This window comes from Solanum pennellii, chromosome 8, assembly GCF_001406875.1.
Source record: "Solanum pennellii chromosome 8, SPENNV200".
NCBI classification, from domain to species: Eukaryota; Viridiplantae; Streptophyta; class Magnoliopsida; order Solanales; family Solanaceae; genus Solanum; species Solanum pennellii.
In genome coordinates this window covers 60035137-60059796 of record NC_028644.1, presented here as the reverse complement: position 1 = coordinate 60059796, position 24660 = coordinate 60035137, and the positions used below count along the sequence as shown (strand labels likewise).

General features: G+C 29.0%; 2 protein-coding genes across 4 annotated transcripts in view; both read right to left on the bottom strand.

Moving 5' to 3' along the window:
- Positions 1-5349, bottom strand: part of LOC107028734 (flowering time control protein FY) — a 17568-nt gene extending 12219 nt beyond the window's left edge. Inside the window, exons 1-6 of one of the 3 annotated variants that reach the window (XM_015229912.2) lie at positions 5173-5349; positions 4986-5068; positions 4079-4414; positions 3166-3257; positions 969-1037; positions 170-274 (exon numbers count right to left, since the gene is read on the bottom strand). In XM_015229912.2, coding sequence (XP_015085398.1) covers positions 170-274; positions 969-1037; positions 3166-3257; positions 4079-4367 — 555 coding nt within the window. In that variant the 5' untranslated portion in view covers positions 4368-4414; positions 4986-5068; positions 5173-5349. Of the gene's footprint in view, positions 1-169; positions 275-968; positions 1038-3165; positions 3258-4078; positions 4415-4985; positions 5069-5172 lie in introns of those variants that run through there. The other 2 variants (XM_015229913.2, XM_027919116.1) reach the window with 2 other exon arrangements.
- A 4398-nt stretch (positions 5350-9747) lies between these two features.
- Positions 9748-14731, bottom strand: LOC107028529. The gene is made up of 3 exons (XM_015229624.2): positions 14558-14731; positions 11793-12290; positions 9748-10694 (listed from the first exon to the last, which is right to left on the bottom strand). The coding sequence occupies exons 1-3, from the start codon at positions 14634-14636 to the stop codon at positions 10156-10158; spliced, it is 1116 nt and encodes a 371-aa protein (XP_015085110.1). The 5' UTR covers positions 14637-14731; the 3' UTR covers positions 9748-10155.
- Positions 14732-24660: the final 9929 nt, after the last annotated feature.

Sequence of the window (24660 nt, the reverse complement as noted above, 5' to 3'; positions counted from 1 at the left end):
GGGGGGGGGGGGGGGGTATTACATAGATGCTAACTAGATGGCACATGATTAAAGATGCATGTGTGCTTCTGGACACAGTAATTCAATCGAGTATGAACAAAACACCAAAGATATACACAACTAAAGCACAAACGTAAAGATAGAAAACAAGAAGAATTCTTCAACTCACCGCAAGACAATTGATTGAACAACGGTTTTTATTTAGAGATGTATGAACAAATTTAGCAGCAAAACTTGTAGATGGATTATCCAAATAGGCAACTGCTGGCAATATCTGCACCCATGAACAATAAAAAAATACTGGTCACGTATTGACTTTAAAGAAATAAGACCATTTTTCTTTCATTTCTTTTAAAATAAATTGTATGGGACTCTGGGCCAACTTATACACAGTATGTAAAATCATTAACATTTAGTTTGCTGGCTTCAGGCCAATATATTTTAATAGTATGTTCAGTTGTGGGGAAGATGTGAGTTTGGTACTTTTTTGGAAACCTATGTTACTAAATTCACAATTAATTCATCCATTAGGTGGTTCTAGAATGTTCTTGGAGTCTATAACTAGCTTACATGAACTATTATCACCTTCTGGGACTACAGATATTTTTACGTCAACTATCCTCATCCTCAAGAATGCTGAATGTCTATCCGAAACAACCACCCTACCTTCACGAAGCAGGAGTACACTTCACTTTATTGTTTGAACATCTATGTTAGCGAGTACAGAATAAGGGTTTGAAGAGCTTCGGCATTAGAAGCTTGAAACCTACAGGACTTCAGCCAATGTTTTGTCTCTTGCTACTTCAATGGTGGCTCACAGTAGCTTCGCAAGTTGTATTTTGTACAAACCAAGAACTAAAATATATATATTTTCCTTTTCCAGTAATGAAAGATTCAAAAAATATGATCATGAAAATATATTGAATTTTAAAGAATCAAAGACCAATACATAGGTGGAGTAAACTGACATCAACTGCTGCTGCTGGGCTCGGTTGTAACACTGTCCTATCCCTTGAATCGCGCTGCCACATGCGGATCTGCAGAAAAGCTATGATTCTTAACTTTGGACCAAAATAACCTTAAAAGTTGAAGAATGTTATGAGTACAATTGCCAAGTTGACAAGTCCACCAAAAAAAGAAGCATTGAAGTTACTAATGGACGAAACAATCAAGACGACTTTGGTTTCTTGGTCTCATTTTTCTTCCCTTTTTTTTTTTGAGAGGAAATAAGGTTATAGAACTTCTTTTCCTCTTTTTATTTCTGCTCTCACTTTTTTTTCTATCCTCGTTACCTAGGGTTATGGCAACCAAAGAGTATAATGAGGTATACATATACCAGAACATCAATACAGCTCATATGGGTGCTAGCTACTGCAAACCAAAAGCACGTATTTGGTTCTTATGGAACTGGAATTAGGAAGAGGTTGGACTTCTTCAAAAAATATGTTGGATTGCGCAAGATCGACTTGTGGAAAGATAATCAGAGCTCTAGCAATATTCCTGGAGTGTATGGCTAGTGCTAGACAAATTAACCACCATACAAGCTATACTTACTGCTACTTTACAGCTAGTACTAATGAATCAGGGTACAGGCTACATTTACTGTGACTTGAGACTAGTCTTTCTACTAGAACAATTAGAAGAGCAATGTATGGACTATGGAAAGTATAGTCCTACATATTGTTCTGCAAAAATTTACCGTTGCCTGAGTTCAAATATAGAGGCACTCTAGTACCTTAGGATCACTGTTATACCATCAATGTTATATGGGATGACTGTTGTGCCTTTAAGGCCCAGCATATCCACAATATGAGTGTCACATAAATATCGATGTTAAAGTAGATGTGCGATCATACAAGATGATCATTGTTTAATAGAAAGTGCAATATAGGATGAAATAAAAGAAGGTTGTATGAGATTGCTTGACATGTACTATGTAAATCTCAAAGTGCATCATCCCGAAGGTGCAACACCTACGATAATCGAAGGAGACCTAAAACCCACAATCTCTTTGCATCAATAAGGATTTAACTAAGAACATAACACAATGAAAGCAAATGATCAAATAGTCAAGCAAGTAGATAAAATTAAGGCTTGGTCAAAGTAGTTACACGTGCATTAAATGAGTGCTTGAATTTAGTCTTTTTAATATGGTAAAGACTTGTATGTCAGCATAGGGATAAATGTGAGATTTAAAGCAGTCAATAACAAGATTACAGCTCAGTATGTCTTCACAGTTACATTAAGGGAAATAATAGACAATATTTTTCTGGTTTGATAAATATAACTTGCAAATGAGTGCAGGGATAAGTCTGAGATTTAAAGAACCTCTATTTTTTTAAAAAACCCTAATTAGCCTTAAAATAAGAAATGTTTATTATCGAAATGAAATGTACCAAATAGAAAAGATGGATATAGAGGATTCTTTTTTTTAATGAAGGAGATTTCTTTATAAGGATGCTAACTAATTGGAATTGAATATAGTTGATTGACTGATACATAGGATTAAAGGGGATTAAGCTTGAGATTAGAAGCCAAATTTTAACTGTCAATTGTGATGGAGGGCTGAGTTGTGTTAGAGGATAATTTAAGAGAGTCTAGACCCAAGCTTCTCTCATGTGAACAATTGTAGGGAATAAAGGGTATCAAAAACTAATGTTCTCGTGTGTACAAAAAGAATAAAAAGAAAAACAAAACAAATGGTGTTCATGAACAATGGAACAATGACATCCAAACTATCCATAGAAGGTTTTTATCTTTGATTATACCAAACCCTGTAAAAGGATTTCCATAATGTTGGTGAACATGTTGTGGCATGCAGATGAATAAACACTTGCCAACTATTCCTTACTGTTTATTTCCCACATTGATTGCCAACTGTACACACATTTTCAAGGCAGGGATAGGTTGATATTGAATGAAAGCAATCTTGCTGGTTTTTCCTAATGGTGACGGGAAAACAGCTTGTGGTTGTAACCCCTTTGAAAGAAAGAAAAGAGGAAAATGAACCCACACTTGACGTAAATTTTCTTAGTGATGCAGGATAACAGCTACTGATTCTAGCCCCTTGCTGATCTATATAGAAGTAACATATAGAAGAACATTTACCGCAACACATTGCATAACTAGTTCTCTGGGTAAATGCCAACATTCAACAGTTATTACCTGCATATATCTTACAACTGTACTGGTGTAGTCAACTGCTCTTCTCTGGCCAATTTTTCTCATTCTCTTTGCAGCAAAACTGTCAGCATGAGCTGCAAATATAAGGAAAAGAATAAGACTTTGGCAGACATCATAATTAGGTCCTGTAAATACTTATCAAAATAAAAATTACGTGAAGTGAATTATGTGTCATCAAAGCAAATGGAAGTCTCTAAGAACAAGGTAACTTTCATCCTCTCTTCAACTTTATGGACCTAAACCTACCCAAGCAATAAGAATTGGTAGGTTCTATGAGAATTTGACAATCTGAGACGATCATAGCCTCATTATCAGTCAACTTGTGGGAAAGAGGCGATCTATTCTAGCCGCCGTATCTCATAACAAGAAATAGAGAAGTGATGAGAATCAACCTTCTTTTTGCTTCAAACATTCCGTCTTTCATCATGCTAATGATAAATGGTAATAAGAGTTCAAGATGAATATCTGTGAGTTGAAACTCTTCTTTCTTCTCCAACAAAATAGAAACTACATGAGTCATGAAATAACGACTAAAGAGGTCCTTCCCAGAGAAAACAAAATAGCATGTTCAAATGACACCTCTCCAGACCAATAGTTTCTACTAAAATTCTCTCTCCCTTTTTCCCATTAAAATTACAGTTAATTTCCAATTTTCAGTATCTAGCCATATTTTTTTTCAGATTAATGAATTACACAGCAGCAGTTTGATAACTAAAATCAAAGAAATAAAAGAGAAGAAGTAGAAGCAGAAACGTTGTAGCTAGGTATTTTTTCCTACAATAAAACAATTTGATAACAACTAGATTCTAGATTCGAAAACCAGCTGCCGCTCGGCTGAAAAGCATATCAATCAATGATAAAAAGTAAAAGAGTAAATGAAACATTAGTAACACACCGTCATAAGAAGGATGAGGAGGAGGTCCAGGTAGCTGAGCGTTAAGAGTAGTGGAGGATGCAGATGGCTGCCGCATCATGGGAGGTGGACCTGGCAGAGGTTGTGGACCCCTTGGATACTCTCCAAAATGTGGAGGATGTTGTTGCTGGTGCAGTTGCTGGGGCTGTTGCTGGTGTTGTTGCTGGGGCTGTTGCTGGTGTTGTTGCTGGGGTTGTTGCTGGTGTTGTTGCTGGAATTGTTGCTGTGGCAGCGGTGGGTGCTGCTGATGCTGATGAGGATCACCCATCATAGTTGCGGATCCAAGATTTCAAATTTATGGATTCAAAATTCAGAGTTCTAGAACAATGGCCTTGAGTTAATATACAATAATAATAGGACCAAGTATCTGATATAGATATTCAATACATATTTGAAGAAGTTAACAACCACCTAAACACAAACATGTAAATCTTTCAAAAATAATCAATAATTACATTCATTGGGCACACGTGCAAACACAATAACCTTTGATTTTCTTCAAACACCAATTGGCTCAATATGCAAAATACCTAACAAGAGAGATTGCATTCCATATCTAATTGAGGGAGCTAAGAATTAAGAAAGCACCCAAAAAAATCGTTTCAACAACACACATACTGTACTGTAATGCAATCTAAAATATAACTCTGGATAATATTAATGAGAAGACACGGATTTTCATTCTAAATTTCTAATTTTTTAATATGAACTTCACATAAAGAGACTGAGAACCACTAAAAGAACATCGTGTACGAAACCCCGGAATCAATCACATCGCATAAAAATGCCAAACTGAAATTTGAATTAATAAACTATGCCAACCTAAATTCTTAGAATATAGTGCTACACAAATATAAGAGATAAACAGGAAAAAAAGTAGCTGGTGTACCAGTTACAGAAACGTGAAGGAACCAGCAACACAGATTCGGAACTCCAGTAAAAAGGACCTTTAGCTAGTTCTACAATGGATGGCTGCAAGAAGTAAAAAGGGTTTAGGGTTTTTAAACCAGGAGTTAAAGAAAGAAGGAAATGCAGAGAGGTATCTAGTGAGAGAGGGAAGAAACGGAGCAACTTACTAGGCAAAATCTTCGCCGGAGATATCAACGGCGAGGGAAGCGCGATGTATTCGCCGGAGAGAGCAACGGCGAGGGGAGCGCGATGTATTCACCGGAGAGAGCAACGGCGAGGGTGTAGTAGCAGTGGACAGGTTTGGTAATTTAGTGTGGGCTTAATTTGGAGTCCATGTTTTGTGTAAATGGAGATTTGGACAATGGAAAATGAAGTGAAATCCTCAAGGCCCAATACCAAAAACTACAGAGGAAAATCAAAGTAATTTGCGTAAAAAATGGAAAAATCACATCTATCACATAAATAATTAAGACTTTATATTACTATTAAATATAAAAAATAAATTTTTATTTATCAAATATAATTATTTATTATTATAATAGACTTGAATTAATAACATTAACATACTTGTGATCTTTAGGCTAATTTTATGAAAAGAAAATATGATTTTGGAGAATAATTATTGATGGCTTAGTTTCAAATATATATGGTAAAAGTACTTAGAATCCATTTGGACTAATTTAAAAAGAAAGTAACTTTAAAGTTAAACTTAAATGACTTTTGCGTCAAAAAATAAAAAGTATAAGGAGACCTATTTTTGTTTTAACTTAGTTGTCATTTTAAATTAATTTTAAATTATTTTTAATCTTGTCAAACGCTTCCTAAGTATTTTAGGTCATTTTAAACTTATTTTAAGTTATTTTAAAATTTATCAAATACTTTCAGAAGTCAAAAATTGATTTAAAAGTAGGTTTGACCATCTTTTAATTCAATCCAAACACCCTCTTAGTTTACAATGAATATAGTCATGTTTTATTTATATAAAATAAATAGCCAAAAACCATAGAAAGTATTTATTGACTATACAATATAAGTATACACGTAATATACATATAATTTACTTATATATGAGTTATACACTTACTATATATTATGATAAACTCAAAAAGTTGAATATTGTTTAACTTTATATAAATCATACACTAACTATACGAAAAGTATGCACTCACGATTAAATTCCAATTGACTCTAAATCTCATTTAAACAATCAGAAACTCTTCCTCTTTTATCCCAAATCACCATGTTTTTTTCTAGGGAAAATTTCATATATGGCAAACTTAATTGATTAAATAACATTATATGGGTATAGTTTACCTAATTACATTCTATGGGTATAGTTTAGTTATTTTAGGTATCTTTAATTTTGTATATAATATTTTTTTTGTTTTTTATTTATACAATTTTATTTTAAAAAGTGGTTTGTAACTGAAGCGTTAAATATGCTAACAATAAATTTAGATAATGCCACAAATTTAGGTAAACGTTCTTTTTTTAAGCTAAACGTTCAAATTCATATTTTTTTTTTCAAAAAAAAAATAAGAATTATACAGCAATTGAAACAAAATATTATTTTTTTTTTGCTGTTTATGAAAGAGAAGTTCAGCAATTTTTTTTATTTTTTCTTTGTAATCGATTACTGGTAAGTTTTTCTTGGATAAAAATTCATGTTTATTATTGCATTAATTATATACTGTTCAATTGGATTTACAAATTTTGATTTATGTGCGTTCGTTATTGTGGTGGCGTAAGTTTTTTTTTTTAAATCTGATTTCAAAATATGATAGTTTTAAGCTGAAATTTCGTAATATACAAATATATACTTTTTGTTGAAGTAGTATTTGTATATTATAAAGAAGATCATTGTAAGCGAATAGAGGTAATAATTGGTGATAATTGTATATATCCATAAAGTAAGTGTTTTACTTTTGATACAATTATATACGTTTGTTGATGTAGTATTTGTATATTAAAAAGAATAACAGTATAAAATCAATTATGTAATATGATTGTATAATATTGTTGTATTAATTGTATATATGATCTCTTTGAATGATTTTAAATATATATTTTTTTATAATTGTACAGATAATGGGCTCATTAGCTATTTTGGTTATGCATTCTGGTACCTTTTTTTGTATATTGATATGTGTACATGAATATATTAGTTAAACATGGCATTATATACAAGTGTCTAAATGACTTTTTATATACTCCAATAATATATAAACTTAATATATACTAACTTCAATAATTTGTATATAACTACTAAAATATACAAATTACAATCACATATGAAATTTTCCCATCTATTTAACTAAATCCAATTGCTTTGTGTATATATGTATACTAAAAAAAGTAATGAGCCTTTAATATACAATCCGCTACTATCACTATTAAAATTTAGTATATATGTACACAAATTTTTGTATATGTATATAAACTTAATATATATTAACTTCAATAATTTGTATATAACTAATAAAATATACAAATTATAATCATATATGATATCTTCCAATCTGTATAACTAAGTCCAATTACTTTTTGTATATATATACAAAAAAAACAAAAATAATAATGAGCCTTTAAATATACAATATGCTACTACCACTATAAAGACTTAGTATATTATTCATTCATTATACATAACTTAAAGTATGTCTAAAGTAATAAAATCCACAAACACATATAATAATTAAACAAATATACAAAATATATAACTAAAACATGTGTGTACTAAACATGCAATATACTATATACAATACTTAAACAATAAATTTTTGTATATTAACATCTAAGTAACAAAATTTTTTTATCTAAATTTGTGTTTTAAGCCACTACCTCATGATTATGATGTTCTTCAGATCCATCAACTTCAGATGCATTTTCCTCTGAATCAATGTTTACAGCTTTCCTCTTTCTTCCTCCTTGTACAATTTTAATGCCTCTAGCTTTGGCATTGTTAATAACTTCTTGAACTGCCGAAGGTCATTTTTTTTCTTTGATCTCAATTCTTCCATTGTTTGTTCATGTTTAACTTGTTTTGATTTTACAATAGACCCTACATCAACCCTAAAATCTTGAGTTAAACCCATTGAAAACGATGGTAAATTGTCAACAAAATTGACATGCAATGGAATACCTCTTGTAATCCTCTTTGATGAAGATGATTCATTCATTGTGTGACCAATTTTAGATCTAAAAAGAACAAACAATCGATCATCAAAAAATATGAAAAAACATAAGAAACAGAAAACATATACAAATGTATAATAAGGAAAAAAAGAGGAAAAAGACTAAAATTTAGGAATACTTACGGAAATTGAATTCAACTTCAGGAGGGAGTAATTGAATTTTGGACCAATTTGAAATTCAAAACGGATAGAAGTATTAATTGTAGGATAAAAAGTTGGAATATGAATAGGAGAGAGAATATTGTTTTGTGTAAAATTATATACAAAGTTAAAAAAAAAAAGGTTTTTATACTATTGGTTATATAATAGGTGGTAGACCCCATTAATTATAACAAAAAAAAACTATACTTATATAAAGTAAATAAATTGAACTATACCCTTATTATATAATTACTTAGGAATGTTTGTCATTCCATATAATTTTCCTTTTTTTCTACCATTGTGACCCACCAATATTTTACAACCTGTACGAACAAAGACAAGAGTCTCAACTCCTAAAATCTTAAGACATTGCTGGAAAATAACAAGATGAGCAAATTTCTCACTTCAGAGGACATTATGTCAGTGTTTTAACTACTGCACACTTATTTTTAATGATCTCCTAGTAGCACTTAGTCGCTCATACTCCACCAACGAGCTTGTGTTTCAAATAACAAAAGTTATCCATCAATGGGTATGTATTAACTTCTCTTAGTTTTTTTTTCCAGTCAGGTGAGGGTATTGTCCTCTCATAAATGTGTAGGAATTATAGTTTACAACCTAAAATCATCTATAAGCAAGAAGGAAATCAAACCCAACCCTGAAAATGCTATATACCTTTATAAACTGATGTATGGTAGATTTACACTCATTTAAGATCCATTTAGCGCAATAATTAGTGTCCTCCATGTCTAATTTCGTCCTATTCTAATAATATTTTCGGTTATTTGCAACTATAAAGGCAAAGACTGATGTTTGAAGAATGACAAAAAATACAAAAAGAAGTGTAAAGTAAACATTGTTGATCGTCTAACATGAAGGACGGATCACCAATTGAGTAGGACCTTGTCCAAATTGACATTGCATAACACTTGTGTATATCAAAGAAGGTCGGCGGATACCAGTAAAGAAGGCGATGCATTGAATGAGAATGGTGGTCCTAATGTTGTAGGGCAATCAGCCCAATCAAAATAACTATAACATGTCAAATGATCAAGTGAACCACCGGGTATATATGTATATATATATATATATATATATATATATATTGAAATTTTATGCAATACTGTAAAATACGTTTTACTCCAATATAATGCTTAAAGAGTATCAAACATATGAAGAATTAAATGAAATTTGTGAATAATTAAACAAAATAAGAAGATGTAAAATTGTGAATAAATTAAACAAAAGTAAACTAGCAAATGGCCATACAATGCAAATAATCCTCCATTTTGCCTTATGGATTCTAATTCACAATTCCATAGTACAAAGCCTAAAGACCAAAAATACCAAAATGGCTGATTTGTATAACTTAAGATGCTTTGTTTTTAAGTGGGGCAGAGATAGGTAAAGCTAAATGATACCTTATATTTCTACAAATGTAAATGTAAATTAACAAATATAACCACTCAATCTTCATCCAAGCCACCTTTTTTATTGACTAAAAAGACAATGGTTGCTTGAATTTCTAGTGTTACAATAATCATTTGCTCAAACTACTTTTGAGTTCTCCCAAAGTCAAACCCAAAATGTAATACATAAACCACTCAACACCCATCAAAATATATATATCATATATACTTCTTTGCCTTCCATTAGACATTAGTATAGTACACATGCATAAGATAATGCCACTAGCAGTAAACAAACCAAAAGTAAGATAAAATAGAGCTCCCACCTTCTTTGCTTCATTGATACAACCAAATTTACTCATACCATAACTCATAAAATCCACCGTATTTCATCAAAATACATGTCTTAGAGGACTCGACGATGGGTCCTTACACTCAAGAGAGTCACATCATCGACCACAGGGCCACACAGGGAAACAAAATCATCACTCCTCGTGTGATAGTAGGTGCTAAGGAACATGATCCTAGTCCGGCTAGCAGTGGCCTTGAAACGGAGGATAGCACGCTTAAATCCACCTTTTCCCATAGACTCATATGGGACTTTAAGTGTATCCCTTCCAGCAAAGGCCTCAACAATCATAGAACCTTCACAAGCATTACTTGCATCTCCAACTTTGAAACTAAGTTGATACATTTTGCCAATTGTGGTTCTTGCAACTTGAGCAATGGCACTTTCTTTACCAGCAACTAACTCTATGGCTCTCTTGCCATGTGGTACTGAAAAATGGTCAGAGTCTAAGTATTTTACTGCCTTTAGGGACTCAACCATCCATGCTGGCAATGGGGAATGGTCATCTTCAATGTTTGGTGGTACAAGTACTCCCCAACTTGTGTTTGGGAATACGTATGGACCCTCTTCAAAATCTCCATTTTTCAACAAATTCTCTGCATAGTAATTACATGATTTAACAAAACATAAAAGGTATCGGATAAATTGCGAGAGAATAGTTTCGATTGAGTAATAGTGCGTTGATGTATTAAATCTAAGAATGCAGGACAATATATTAAACGCAACAAAGTTAGGAACTTGGATAGAATAAGCAATTAATTATGAATTAAAATATACTTAAATGAGCATGACATAAATAATGAATTAGCTATGACCCTACGATAATATAATCACATAACAGCCCTTTTGCAATTTAATACCTAAATTATTTCTTCGAATTGAATAATGGGAAAGTAGCATCAATAAACGAACCTAAATGAACAAAGGATTAAAATTTGGGTCCCTTTTTTACAACTGGTCCCAGCAGTACATGTAAATTCACTCTTTTTTCCGCCATATTAATTAAATCAAGCACATAATTTTAGAGTGAGAAAATGAGATTTTTCGATTATTTAAAAATTGAATAGAAAAAAATGACTTTTTCAGACTTCATATGTTTATAATAATAATCTCTCAAATATGAAAATGAAGATACGAAAAATTGTCAGTAACCTTATAGTGTTATTTAACTTAAATTTTTCCCAACACAATTTCTTTTAAAAGAAAATTTTCAATAATCCAACAGCAAAATTAATGAATTTAAAAAAGAGTAATGAAAATTCATGTGAAGCAACTTTTTATGTCCTTTAAATAATAATGATTGATATGTGTATTTTGTCACAATATCTATAGCGTAAAACAGTATTTCAAAATATTAATTAAAAGTTAATAGTGATAGAGAAGTGTAAACCCTACATCCAGAAAAGCAGTAGATAATAAGAGTGGTCCAACAGACAACATCACAATCATGCAAGGTCACATTTTATTTTGGGCATGTGTTAGTGTGTGACTATTCATCTATAGGTGTCCAAAACTAGATACTAGCACAAGTCAATATAATATATTCACCTAATAAATAATTGAATTATATAGTAAAATTATTTAAGCATACGTCTATTCTAGATTCTGTTTATCAATTATCGTTGGTGTAAATTATTATAGTTCCTTCTTAAACTTCGTATTTAGTATGATATCAAGTGAGATGGAAAACTTACGATTAGTGGCCCTAGGAGGATATAAAGTACGAATGGCGATCGAATCGATGAGAGGACCACAAGCAGGATCTTCCTCAACACCTGGATTATGAAGCAAGATCTCAACTTGGGGAAATTCAGCTTGAAATGCCCAAGCATATGAGTCCCAACCACTGCTACTATACAATGTTTGGATAGGCAATACTCCAAAATCAGGTGTAACAGATACGTTGATACGTTCTTCTTGAGCACAAGTTCTAGCAGCACTGAACGTTAAGGAATAGTACATTCCTTTTGTAACGTTGAGTATTTGCTTGATCGATGCTTCGTTACCTAGACGTACCGCGGCGTAGCCCTCGGGTACGACTAGAAGCATATCACCTTGTTTTTGGCCAGCTTTTATGTACTCTACGAACCCGGAAATTGACCATTCCGGTATGGCGTTGTGCTTTAGAACCTCCGTGCCGTTTAAGTCCGCTTTCGATGGGGGCATTTCGAAGTTTCCATTCTTTAACAATCCTGTAGCACGAGTGAAATTGACTTAGATTCGAAATTCATTTCATAACTTTATTGATATTTTATATATACATTAGTATCATATTTGAAAAGGACAGACAATAATATTGTTAATAGAGTCATTCATATCGAGGATCTGAATATTTTAAAGAGAATACTTCATCTGTAAGTAATATTTAGGAGCAAATGATGGGTGAGAGGAATAGGTTTTCTCTGGAAAATCCAAATTCCAAAGTAGGGACAACAATAATAAGAATGTGATCACTCATTGTCCCTATTATTGCACCACCTATTCCCGTAAATATTCAAAATAAAATAATCATATATAGTGTGTAAGTGATAAAGATGAAACTTCAAAGCAATTATGTAGAATTATATGCACTATACCCAACCACTCAACTAAATAATCATACTCGCTTCCTCCTATTTTATTTATGTAACATTATTTAATTAAATACAATATTCAAATTTTTTATTTTGAAATCTAAAATAATATTTAGATATTTTTGTAAATATAAATAATTTTATTAATATGTAAATTATTTTATCAAGAATAAAGAATTTTGAAATTGAATTGATCTTAATTATAGTAAATGTGATATTTTTTGAGACGAACTACAAAGAAAAAGAGTCGTATGGAATGAGACAGAGAAAATATTAAACGAGATCATTATTGAAAACAATTTTAGACTTGCCACAAATTATTATTTTCATTTTTGAACTATTGACAACCTTAAAAACATCCCTTTACTTGATGAATTTAACTTAGATACACCCTCAATATGCGACGTAACATAACAAGTGATTTCAAACTCTTGTAGCAGCATGATTTAAATAAAAAACCGAGAAAAATATTGAAAATTACCCTAAACTTGACGACAATTTAGAAATGTATTTCACTCATGTTGCAAGATCGAGGGTGCATTTAATTTCAATTAGTCAAACAAATGGATACTTTTAAGAAGTTAAAAAATAAAACTAATGATTCAACCAAATTTAAGAGTATTTTCAGTACTTACTATATATATTTGACTCTTTAAAATTTAATAATTAAACTAACTAACTATCTAAACTCTCGCCTTATCATTAAAAATTCAATTCTCCATATCGTAATCTTTTTTTCCAACCCCCATGGAAAGAAAACATTTAACTCGTTGTGTGCAATAATAGGTTGATTAATTTTGGCGTCCTATGTAATACTATTAGGGATGAGCCAGCTAACGCACAACCCATAAGCAGCTGTGAAAGTAAACCTAATTCTTCTCAAAAAGTGTCTTTTCCTTTACTCCCCCAATCACTAAAATAAAATCCTACGTAATCAAATTGCAAGACTTTGAAGTTTGATGGGTCATTTTTACTCATAAAATCCAAAAGAGGAGTCACTAAAAAAGTTAGTAAGCAGTGTCATGTGCACAGCTCGTGCTACACTACTTGCAGTAGGTTTCCCTTTCAGTTGAAACGACAGGCACATGCATACATCTTTAAGCAAATCATTCTTCTTGTATAAACCAAATGGATAATAAACTTCTCATTCTCTCACCTATGCCTTCATTATTTTTTCGAATATGTGTATTTTTTTATTTTAAAACAGGAGTATAAGTTATTAACAATAGGAGTAGATATTTTTGAGTGAAAAACTTTTGTGCATTGGATGTCTGAGTAATTGATAATAGTTAAATGACAAAAATGACCTCCAACTAGCTGGTCTGTCAAGGACTGTTTGGTCATTTAAAAAACTGAAAAGACATTTATCACAGAAATTAAAGGCCTCACTGTGCTACTCGTAACTGACTCTTGCTACCAGCCCATTAGTCATTTACTTTCCCAATTTTCTCCATCAAATTGTCTATTTTTTCTGTATTTCGAAGTACTATTATGGTAGTGTCTCGAGTCTCTTCGAATTCTGGACACGAAGAAAATTTTATTGGAAGCATAAATAAATTTTGCAGCACACAGTTCCATTTTAAATTGAGCACCAATGCAGATGAAAACCATTTTTTTTTAAAAAAACAACTGTGAATCTAGTTTACTCAATTTCTTCCCCATTGTTAAACTGAAATCTCAATACTTAAATACATTATCACAAATAACAAGCTTTCAGTTAAACAATACGAACGTTTATATTAATCGCAGTTGTTAACCATATTAGAGCACCAAAAAATCATTATATAGCGAGAAATGACATACATAAAGAGATAAGTAAAAAAATCAGCAGCAGAAGGAGATACTGAAAATTATGATCAATGGAAGGAATAATTAAAAGAGATTACCATCAATAACAGCAATGGAAATGTTGGAAATGGCGCACAATAGCACGAGCAGCAATAGTACTGTTATTGAGCTCTTCATTATTAGTACTACTATTTTTCCCCAGTGGTAAATTAGAGGGAGAAATGGGTGAAAGAGGAAGAAGAAGAGGACCGATTTGTTTGATTTGAATTCCGGGTTCCCCTTTTATGCATGTTTACTTTCAATAAGGTCCTTCCATTTTACCCATATTGCATATCTGTCCTTTAGTTGTATTTAAATCTTTATATTTGTAAATAATGTGAAATGTTTTTTGTTTTTTTTTTAGAATTTTTTTGGCAAAAATTGTTTGGTTATAGAATATGTCTAGTTTTTGAAAAATTTCAAAGATCAAATCACAAATTTCAAAATATTAGCTACTCATTGAATTATTAGTAGTTTTTATTAAAATATTATGTTATGATTTTTAGGTAGTATATTATTTAGTTCTAAAAATGATAATGTTGTGCTAAATTTATAGATATAAGTCATGTTTTATGTTTTATTTTTTAAAAATAATATATATATATATATATATATATATATATATATATATATTGTGACAAAACACAATTTCAAACTTTACTCGAAACTAATTTTTTAAAAATATTTGAAAATTTATAACGTAAAACTAGCTAATTTGAGACTATAATATTGGGGTAACTAAATCAATAAACCAATTGCTATTATTTTGAGAACACTCCCTTTTTTATTTATTCATTATACGTTATGATATGATTAGATGTAGAATTTAAAAAAATATATTTTGAAATTTTATAATTAGAGTATAATTTGAGATTTTTATAATTATAAAAGCATAACATCAAGTATGTAATAAAATCAAAAATAATATTTTCAAAAATATGTCATCCGAATAATAAAAAAATACTCGCAAGAAATCGAATAGAGTTGAGGGTTTTAGATAATGATGAGTTCATCCCTATTTGGTTATTATTATTTCTTTCATTTTTACTGTATATCGTTTAAGAAATAATATTTACTATAAATTTTTATATTACTTGATATTTAGTATTAAGTTTTAAAAAATAATTTAATAATAATTAATACAAAGATAAAATATAATAAAAAACAATAAATAATAAAAATTTATTTTTAAAGTAATGAATAGATAAATATGAAAATAAATAAATTATTTTTACAAGTTCTATAAATAGAAACTATTTTGGTGGGGAAGATGAAGACAGAAGCTGGATGGGAGTCACATGGTGTTCTCCCCCCCAACCTGGTACAAAGCATCTAAAGACATGACCTTGACATTTTTGGCATTTTCTTTTACTCCTAAAGTATTTTTTTTATACATGAAAAATATTAAAGATTACACATGAACATAAGATTATCTTGGGTATGAAAATAGTGACGAAGCAAGAAAATTTATAAAGGGTGTTCATAAATAATATAATAGTAAAACTTTTTTCAAAAAATCTCATTCTAAGAAGGTGAGATAACTGTCCTACAATAACTAATTTGTATTAAAGACATTAATCATTTCATCGAAAAAGTGTTAAAAATATTCTTGAACTATCAGAAATAGCTCAAATATACTCTTGAAGTATATTTCGGTTCAAATCTACCTTTACCGTCAAATTATAGGGTCAAAAATATCCTTCTCATTAACAGGATCGGTTAAATGCCACTTAGATGTCACTTAGATGTCACATGACATGCCACATAAGTTATTAGAGTTCTACTCATGCAACGTAGACCAATAAACTTACCCCTAATTTCCCCAATTTTCTCTATTCTCCGTAGAATTTAGAAACGATTTCACTGAAGAATATAAAACCTCTTTCCTCATTTCTCCATTTCCTTAGAGATTTCACAAAATACATAAGTTCTAAGGGAAAGGGGTTCTATGTTCTTCAGTGAAATCGTTTCTAAATTCTAAGGGAAATAGAGAAAATTGGGAAAATTAAGGGAATGTTTATTTTCTACGTGGCATGAGTGAAACTCAATTGGCTTATGTGGCATGCCATGTGGTATCCACATGGCATCCAAGTGGTGTTTAACATATCCTGTTAATGAGAAGAGTATTTTTGACCCTATAACTTGAGGAGAAGGGTATATTTGAGCCGAAATATAGTTCAAGGGTATATTTGAGCCGAAATATAGTTCAAGGATATATTTGAGTTATTTCTAATAATTTAAAGATATTTTTGACCCATTTTCATTATTTTATATATCATTTATTTGTATATCTGATTTTATTAAATAAAAAATACTTAATTGAACGCTCTGATCACCACGTGGCTACGCTATGAAGAGGAAGGGACCAATCAAGCATATATAGATAGGATAAAGGGGTAGCTAGCGGACCAGTTAGGAAGGAAAAAAAAAAGAAGATACAAATTTAGATATTTTTGAATGCTTAATGTTGCTTAAGCTAGTCTTCTTATGTAATGACTTTATAATTTGATAGAGTAAAATTCTTTATCTATTAAAAAAAAAAGGAAAATAGAAAATCTAAGATAGTTATTCATATTTCTCTTTCATTTAATAAGGTTCTTTACTATACTATGGAGTAGTTTTTCGTATTTTTCTTTCATTTAATAAGGTTCTTTAACTATATTATAGAGTAATAATGAAAGTAGCTTTTAATTTATATCCTTAAAAGATCTTCTTAGAAAGTATATCATATGTTAACAATTTAGACTAGAAACGATAAATACCTTTATTTCTTTTTGGATTTAGTAAGTGTTTTATTATGTGTATATGATTGAGAAAAATATTTATTTTACTTTAAAAATTGAGTAACAAAATAAATAGAAACCAACTTAGTGAAACGTCGAATTTAATTGATTTGATATATACTTATATATAAAAGCTCGACTTAATTGGTTTGATCATTTTTTAAATAAAGAATAATTGAAGTCGAATCATGAACATAATTATGCTATGTTTTTGAAATTTTTTTAAGAGCAAAAACTTCATATCGTCGATCATCTCGTTTCATAATAATTTTTTTTGTATTTATAGCTTTTATTCGCTAGAAAGTATATTTATTCGTTTCTCTTTATGATGATTTCAAGTAAGTGTATAAACAATCTTCAATAATAGTCATAAGGGGTTGAAGTTGTATATCTAACCTTGTTAATAAGCTTGACAATAAGTAGTCACTCTATTTTCACTTCTAATGCTCCATGTCCCATTTTTTAGATAATAAAATAATTAAGTCCTTGTTTGATGTGAGTAATATCTTTATTAAAAGATGTTAATGTATATATATATATATATATATATATATATTTGAATACATCATGAATCAAATATTGGGGATCTATTATCCACTTCATAGCATCAGTCATAATATCCGAAGTCCGAGCTAGCTTGTGGGCACACTGATTCGCTGATCTTTTAACGAAAGACAGAGAAATAGAAGTAAAGCCATACATAAGTGCTTTACAATCATAAATAATAAATATTTTTTTTATTATCTCTTGTAAAAATTAATATTTCTTATCTGAAACACTATCTCTCTGTATAAGGCAAAGACCAAATTATTGATTTAACTTGTTTAGAAATAAAGTTTTGGTAGGAAGTAACAATTTTCCTAACATAAGCTCTAATATGTTTGCAAATAACATATATAGGTAGTTATTTCTTTTATTGAATTTCTTTAGCTTTTTATTTATGTATATCATATGATTGAAATAAAAAATGTGATACTACAAGAAAATGACATGTATATATGATTGATAATAGGGAAAAAAGTCTGATATACCTCTCAACTTTGTCATTTGGAGCTGAAATGTCCTTCGTTATGAAAGTAGTTCATATATGCCCTTACCGTTATACAAACGACTCACATTTACCCCTGCCGTTACAAAATGACTCACATGTACCATTCATTTAGAGGAAGTTAAAAAAAATTAAATTTATATTTATTACTTTTAATTTTTTTAAAAAATTATTTAGGGGTATATATGATTCTTCTATCAAAGTTCAAGGTATATTTTAATTTTTTTCATACAGAAATTATTTTTTGACTTCTTTTATTATAATTATTTGAGTTTCTTATTCTTATTTTATTTTTTCTTTCATTCCTTAGTTTAAAGAGGAAAAAAATTTAAACTATTATTTTTGTCTATATTGTAATTTAATTTTTGTATTCGAAGAAAAAATTTGATCATCTACAATAAGTTTTACAAGAATATTAGGGAAACATAAATAAATTTGATTACCAAATAATAATTCTAAATTAATCATTGAAATAAAAAAAAGTCAAAAAAAAAATATGTTTGACCAGGATTAAATTTAAACATGTAGGATTATATTTTTTAGAAAAAAATAATTAAAAATTAGATTAAAATTATTCTTTTTTCATTTTCGTTAGAAGAAAATGATATATGTGAGCCATTTGTTTATAAATAGGGGTATATATGAGTCACTTTCATAACAAGGGGTATATCAGACCCTTTTCCCTTGATAATATCATCAATTCTGTTAAGCATTTGTTTGTCATTCATACTATTAAGCTTGCTTTGTGAGATGAATTTTTTTTATAGTACCATCGTATTGTTTGTATTTCGATGACTCGATGAACTTCATGATGAGTTAAACTTGCTTGACATAATTTTTTATGTCTTAAAAAGTCAACTAAAATATTTAAATTTTACAAAAATGTGATGTTTCGAGATACTAATGCTTTATCTGTCTTTTGAAATTGTATTATTATCACAAAATGTTCATATGCATATTTGATATTTATTTTTTCATTACCTATTTCAATACAAGTAATTTTATCAACAAAGACAACATTATATTGTTAAAAATAAAATAAATAAAATATTAATTATATTGGATAGATTAAAGGAAATAAACTACATAATCGAGATATAAATCCCATCTAATAGACTAATACCACATCAAAAAAAATTTAAAAATGTGATCTGATTAATATTAAGACTAATCAAATTTGTCGATTAGTGGTCCATAATTACACTTAATCAAAAAGAAAATTCATCTTCTATCTACTTCTCTTACCTTCTTCTCTTTAACATTGTGCTCTTTAATTTAGATCTATTTTTAAGAGAAAACTTTTTTATTATATTTAATTTGATTTGATATATTAGAAAAGATCGAGTTAATATCCAAATAGAAACATTCAAATCTCATATAGAAAATCTGATTTCTAGCTTTCAACAACTGAATATGAAGTGGTGTATAAATAAGAAATGACTTTAGAGTTGTATGTGCTCTTCAAGACCCTGACCGTGCCAATTAGAAATACATAGTTTATTCTTTGTGAGTAAGTCGCTACAAAATGAATTATTTTGCCACAAACAAAAGGGGACAAAAATCAGAAGAAATCCTCCTATTTACAATTTTTTTTTAAATTTTGTGTGAGTACAAATAGAAGCAGACCCACATTTATATGTGGGGTGCACGCGTATACTCATTTACTTCGAAAAAAAAATCACGTGTATACATGTATATCCATCTTGAGAAATTGACAAAAATTAGAATATAATTAACGATGCACTCATGAGAAATATAAAATTTCCCTTGTACTGTTAGTACAAGCTAGAAGAACTACTCGCAAGATCAGAATTTGAATCCAGCTAAAACCCCATTTCTTTATTTTTATTTTAAGTTTATTAACACATTCAAAATATTCGAATTCTGAATTCGCCTCTAGCCTCTAACGAGAGAGTCACAAGTTAATAGGGGTTTGGTGTGGGCTCATAATCATGAAGATACCCCACAAAAGAGAGGAAAATGGTAGGAAAATGTGGATGACCTAATCCATGAAACAAAGATCATGGCCTGTTTTTGGGCTTTCTTGAAGTTTCAACAGACATACTGGGCCTCATTTATTTATGCATGTGGGCCGGTTTTCTACCTCAGCCTCACTTTTCTCTTTTCCTTCATTCATATGGTGGCAAAAAAAAAATTACTAGTCTCATTAAAATTTCCCGCTAAAAAATGTTCGATGGTTATTTTTACATATATTTTGACTAAATTAGTAAAAAGAAAGAAAATATCAAACTACTAATTTCAGTATTTCAAATGATAATTTATTTTTCACCGTGTATTTTTCGAGTGAGTTAATTTCGAAAAATAGAATGAAAAAATTATATTTTATAGCATAATTTTTCATTGATTTATGATGGAGAACTATTTCTAATAGTACTATGATAACAAAAGAAATGTAAACGTCACGAATTTGAACGCTCATAATAAATCACTATAATCGGTACTATATATATATATATATATTTATCGACTAGTTTTTTGATGGACGATTGTACCCTCTAAAGTTCCTCCAAAAGATAACTTTGGACACTATTTTGTCTTCAGCTCAAAATTTGAAAAGTATTATTTTGCCCCTATGATCTTTCTTGTCCTTTTCTAGTTTTTCTTTTTGTACTTTCTGTTAATAATAATTCATTTTTGATTTTGGAGACAAAAATAAGATATCTGTCCTGTAGTAAATAGTCATCCTTATATTATTGCAGCAATGTCGGCTGAAAAAGATATGCATGTGCCAAAAATACAAAAATTTTCATATATAAAATTATTCTTTTAAAAAACTTAAAACCATAGTAAAATTATTTATGATTTAGAGCGTGTTGATGTTGTTACTAAAGATTGTTATTTCTAAAAGCGCTTTTTTAAAATATATTTTTTTAAAAAAAATAGTTAGTGTTTAATAAAAATATTTGAAAAATATTTTTGATAAGCGATTTGTGTTTGATTATCTTATTGTACCTTATTATAAATACTTGATAAGTATAATGTATTGATAAGCATTTTTAAGTATTGATGAACTTTAGTTTTATAAATATGTAATTGTCCATTTGAATGAAAGTTTTGATAATTAAGAAGTTTGTTTATTTGATAAACAAGTGCCAATAATTCCTTTTCTCTAAATTTTAGTAAATTGACAAAAATATCCCTCTTTTCAAACAAAAAAAATATTGAAATATATTCATATGAAAAAAAATAAAATAAAAATATGAAGTTGAGAGGAAGTTTCAATATTTGTTTTGCACAAGTATTTTGGGAACTAGAAAATATATTAGGATTAAACAAAAAATATGATAAAAATTGTCGCTTGTAAACTAAAAATCATAGTAATTAGTTTTATGCAACAAACTTATTACTTTTAACTGATTTCAACATATAAACACTTTATATGTTCCTAATACTAAATATATAATAAATAAATAAAATAATAATGCTTTGTCGATTTGACTTGACCAATAATTTGTAAACTTAATCAAACACTCAACCATATATCACACATAAAACAAATGAAATAAAATCAACTCTAGTTGGATTTCAGATAGAATTAACGAGGCAAATAATACAAGAACTAAAAAAGAATTAGCTTGTAATAAGTAAAAAAAAATATACTTATTTTTCTAAAAGAATATCTTTTTAGTTTTTTTTAATGCGTATGGAACACACCCTAAAAATCAACCAAGAAACCACCTTATTATATAAATAAAAACAAAATACTTTTAATAATTTGCACATCTAATTGTTTGTTTTCCCTTACTATATTGTAAAGTGAAAAATAAAAGTGCATTATTAGGAGACAAATGTATTAAATAGCGTACACGTGATATGACTTTAAGCCTCAAGAATTTGTGGTCTAATTAAAAAGAGTGGGCTATCTGTCATTTTCTACGTATAATATACCTACCAAAAAGAGATATTAGAAATAAGAAAATTTAGCTCACACTCTATTATTTCGCAATTCGATATTTGATATAAGTATTAAAATTTGAGCATATTATATTCACATTATATACTGCCTATTTGGCAAAAATGCTTCTCAATTAGTAATTTTTTTTAAATTTAAAATTTAAATTTAAAATTTGTAATCAATATTTATATTAAAATTTGAATATTTTATATTCGCACAGCATAGGACTTATTTGGTAATTTTTTTATACCTAAAACTCAAACTTTAGGTTTGTAATTAAAATATGACTAACCCTATCTAGTACATCATATTGCATTCTACTAAGTTATATTCTCAATATTTAGTAACCTTTCTTGTTAAAAATTGTGTTTTACATTGAGATTACCTTGAAAAGTATAGATTTATGCTTTGTTTGGATGATTGTTAAATATTATTTTATAGGACACTGTATTGTATTATATTTTATTGTGTTTTTTAATGAATACAAAGTTTAAATAAATTATATTGTCCTTCATCTTTATATAACTATACATATATAATTTGAAATAAAAATAACACTACACACACATTTAAAATGTTAAATATCAAGTTATAAACAAACTTTTTAATAATAAACTACTTATAGCATATAATTATCAAGTTATAGCATATCAAGAAATAATATATTATTCTCATTAATTTTTTAAAATAATAATTAACTTATTTAAATAATTCAATTACCTTATTTAAACCAATGTAGTTAATTAAATTTAGCATTTTAAGTTACCTTTTTTAAACAAAACTCTTAATTAATGTAATTTAAATTAAATATTATATATTTACCTTTTTTAAGATAACTACAAAATAATAGGGATTTTATCAAAATCTAAAACAATTACAGTTTTAAAAATAAAACTGTAAAACGTTATCTAAAAAAATAAATAAATTTATATTCCCCAAATTTTTGTTCTTCCCCAACTCTTTTCAAAATCATTACCTCTGCACGCCTATCAAAACTTTTCACCAAAATTCTTACACCTAAATTTTTATTTTCACCAAATTTTCTCTCAAAATCACTTCTCTCTTAACAGTCTTCTTCAAGAATTCTCAAATAGTTGCATTCAGATCTTCATTTTTAGCACTCAAATCTTCAACTCTTGCGATAAACAAACCGTACAACGTCGAAAAGAGGCAACGAAACCCCGAGAAAAAGTAGAAGATTGAATGAAGAAGCAAGCTCAGACAATTTTCATGCTCATCTTTCAAAATTTTATCACAAACACAATCTCAACCTTCATCTTTTAAAGTTAAATCTAGATCAGGGAAATCAACAATAGAAGAAAAAAAAACATACATCCAAAGGAAAACGAGAAGAAGAGAAAAGGGAAAGAAAAGAAAAAAGTAGATGAATCTGAGAAAAGGACAAAAGAAAGAGGAAAGAAGAGGAAAGGAAAAGAAATCGAGGAATCATCAGATTCTGAATCTGATTTTGTGGAAGAGTTGATAAAATCAAAATCCAAAAAACCAAGAGCATCTGAAATCGATACTTCACATTTACAAGAAGAAGAAGAAACAGTTAAACCCAAAAAAAGTTCAAAGGCTAGTAAAAGTTAATTTTTTAAAACTTTTTTATGTTCTGTTATTTTTATTTTCTGTTATTTGGGTATAAAATAGTTAAAATATAAATTTTATGTAAATAAATAATGTATGAATTGTGTATGATTCACTGTATGAAATTACAGATTTCTTCATATTACATTATCAATTGCTGAAACATATATTTTTTATGTATGATTCACTGTATGAATTGTGTATGATTAACTGTATGAATTGTGTATGATTCACTGTATGAATCACTGTATGATTCACTGTATATATAAAATGTGTATGAAATGTGTATGAATTTTTTGTATCAAGTTTTTTGATACTGTTGAATAGTAATATCCATAATTAGTTATACTTTATGTTTTGATTTGTATATTTTGGTGTTGAATATATTGTGTATGAAAGAATGTTGTAAGTTTGTTTGAAATGTGTAATGATTATATTGTATTATGTTTTGTATACTATGTGTATGAATTATATATTTTTCAATATTATGTTGTACGTTTGTTTGAATTGTGTATGATTCACTGCATTATGTTTTGTATACTATGTGTATGAATTATGTATTTTTCAATATTATGTTGTAAGTTTGTTTGAATTGTGTATGATTAACTGCATTATGTTTTGTATACTATTTGTATGAATATGTGTATGATTAATGTATTTAATTTTTACAATTTTTTAGGAGAAGAAGACACAAACACATTTGTCTTCATGTATTAACATGAATGTGTTTGCGGATTTGTTGACCTTTTTAGGTCAAGATAAGTTTCAACAATTCCTAGATGAAACACCTTTTGGATTTTTTTATAATTTGCATCACATTAAAAT

Coding starts and splice junctions, on each gene's coding strand:
- LOC107028529 (XM_015229624.2), bottom strand. CDS start 14,636: ATGAAGAGCTCAATAACAGTACTATTGCTGCTCGTGCTATTGTGCGCC. Junction 12,291..14,557: donor TTCCATTGCTGTTATTGATG/GTAATCTCTTTT, acceptor CTCGTGCTACAG/GATTGTTAAAGAATGGAAAC. Junction 10,695..11,792: donor TCCTCCTAGGGCCACTAATC/GTAAGTTTTCCA, acceptor ATTACTATGCAG/AGAATTTGTTGAAAAATGGA.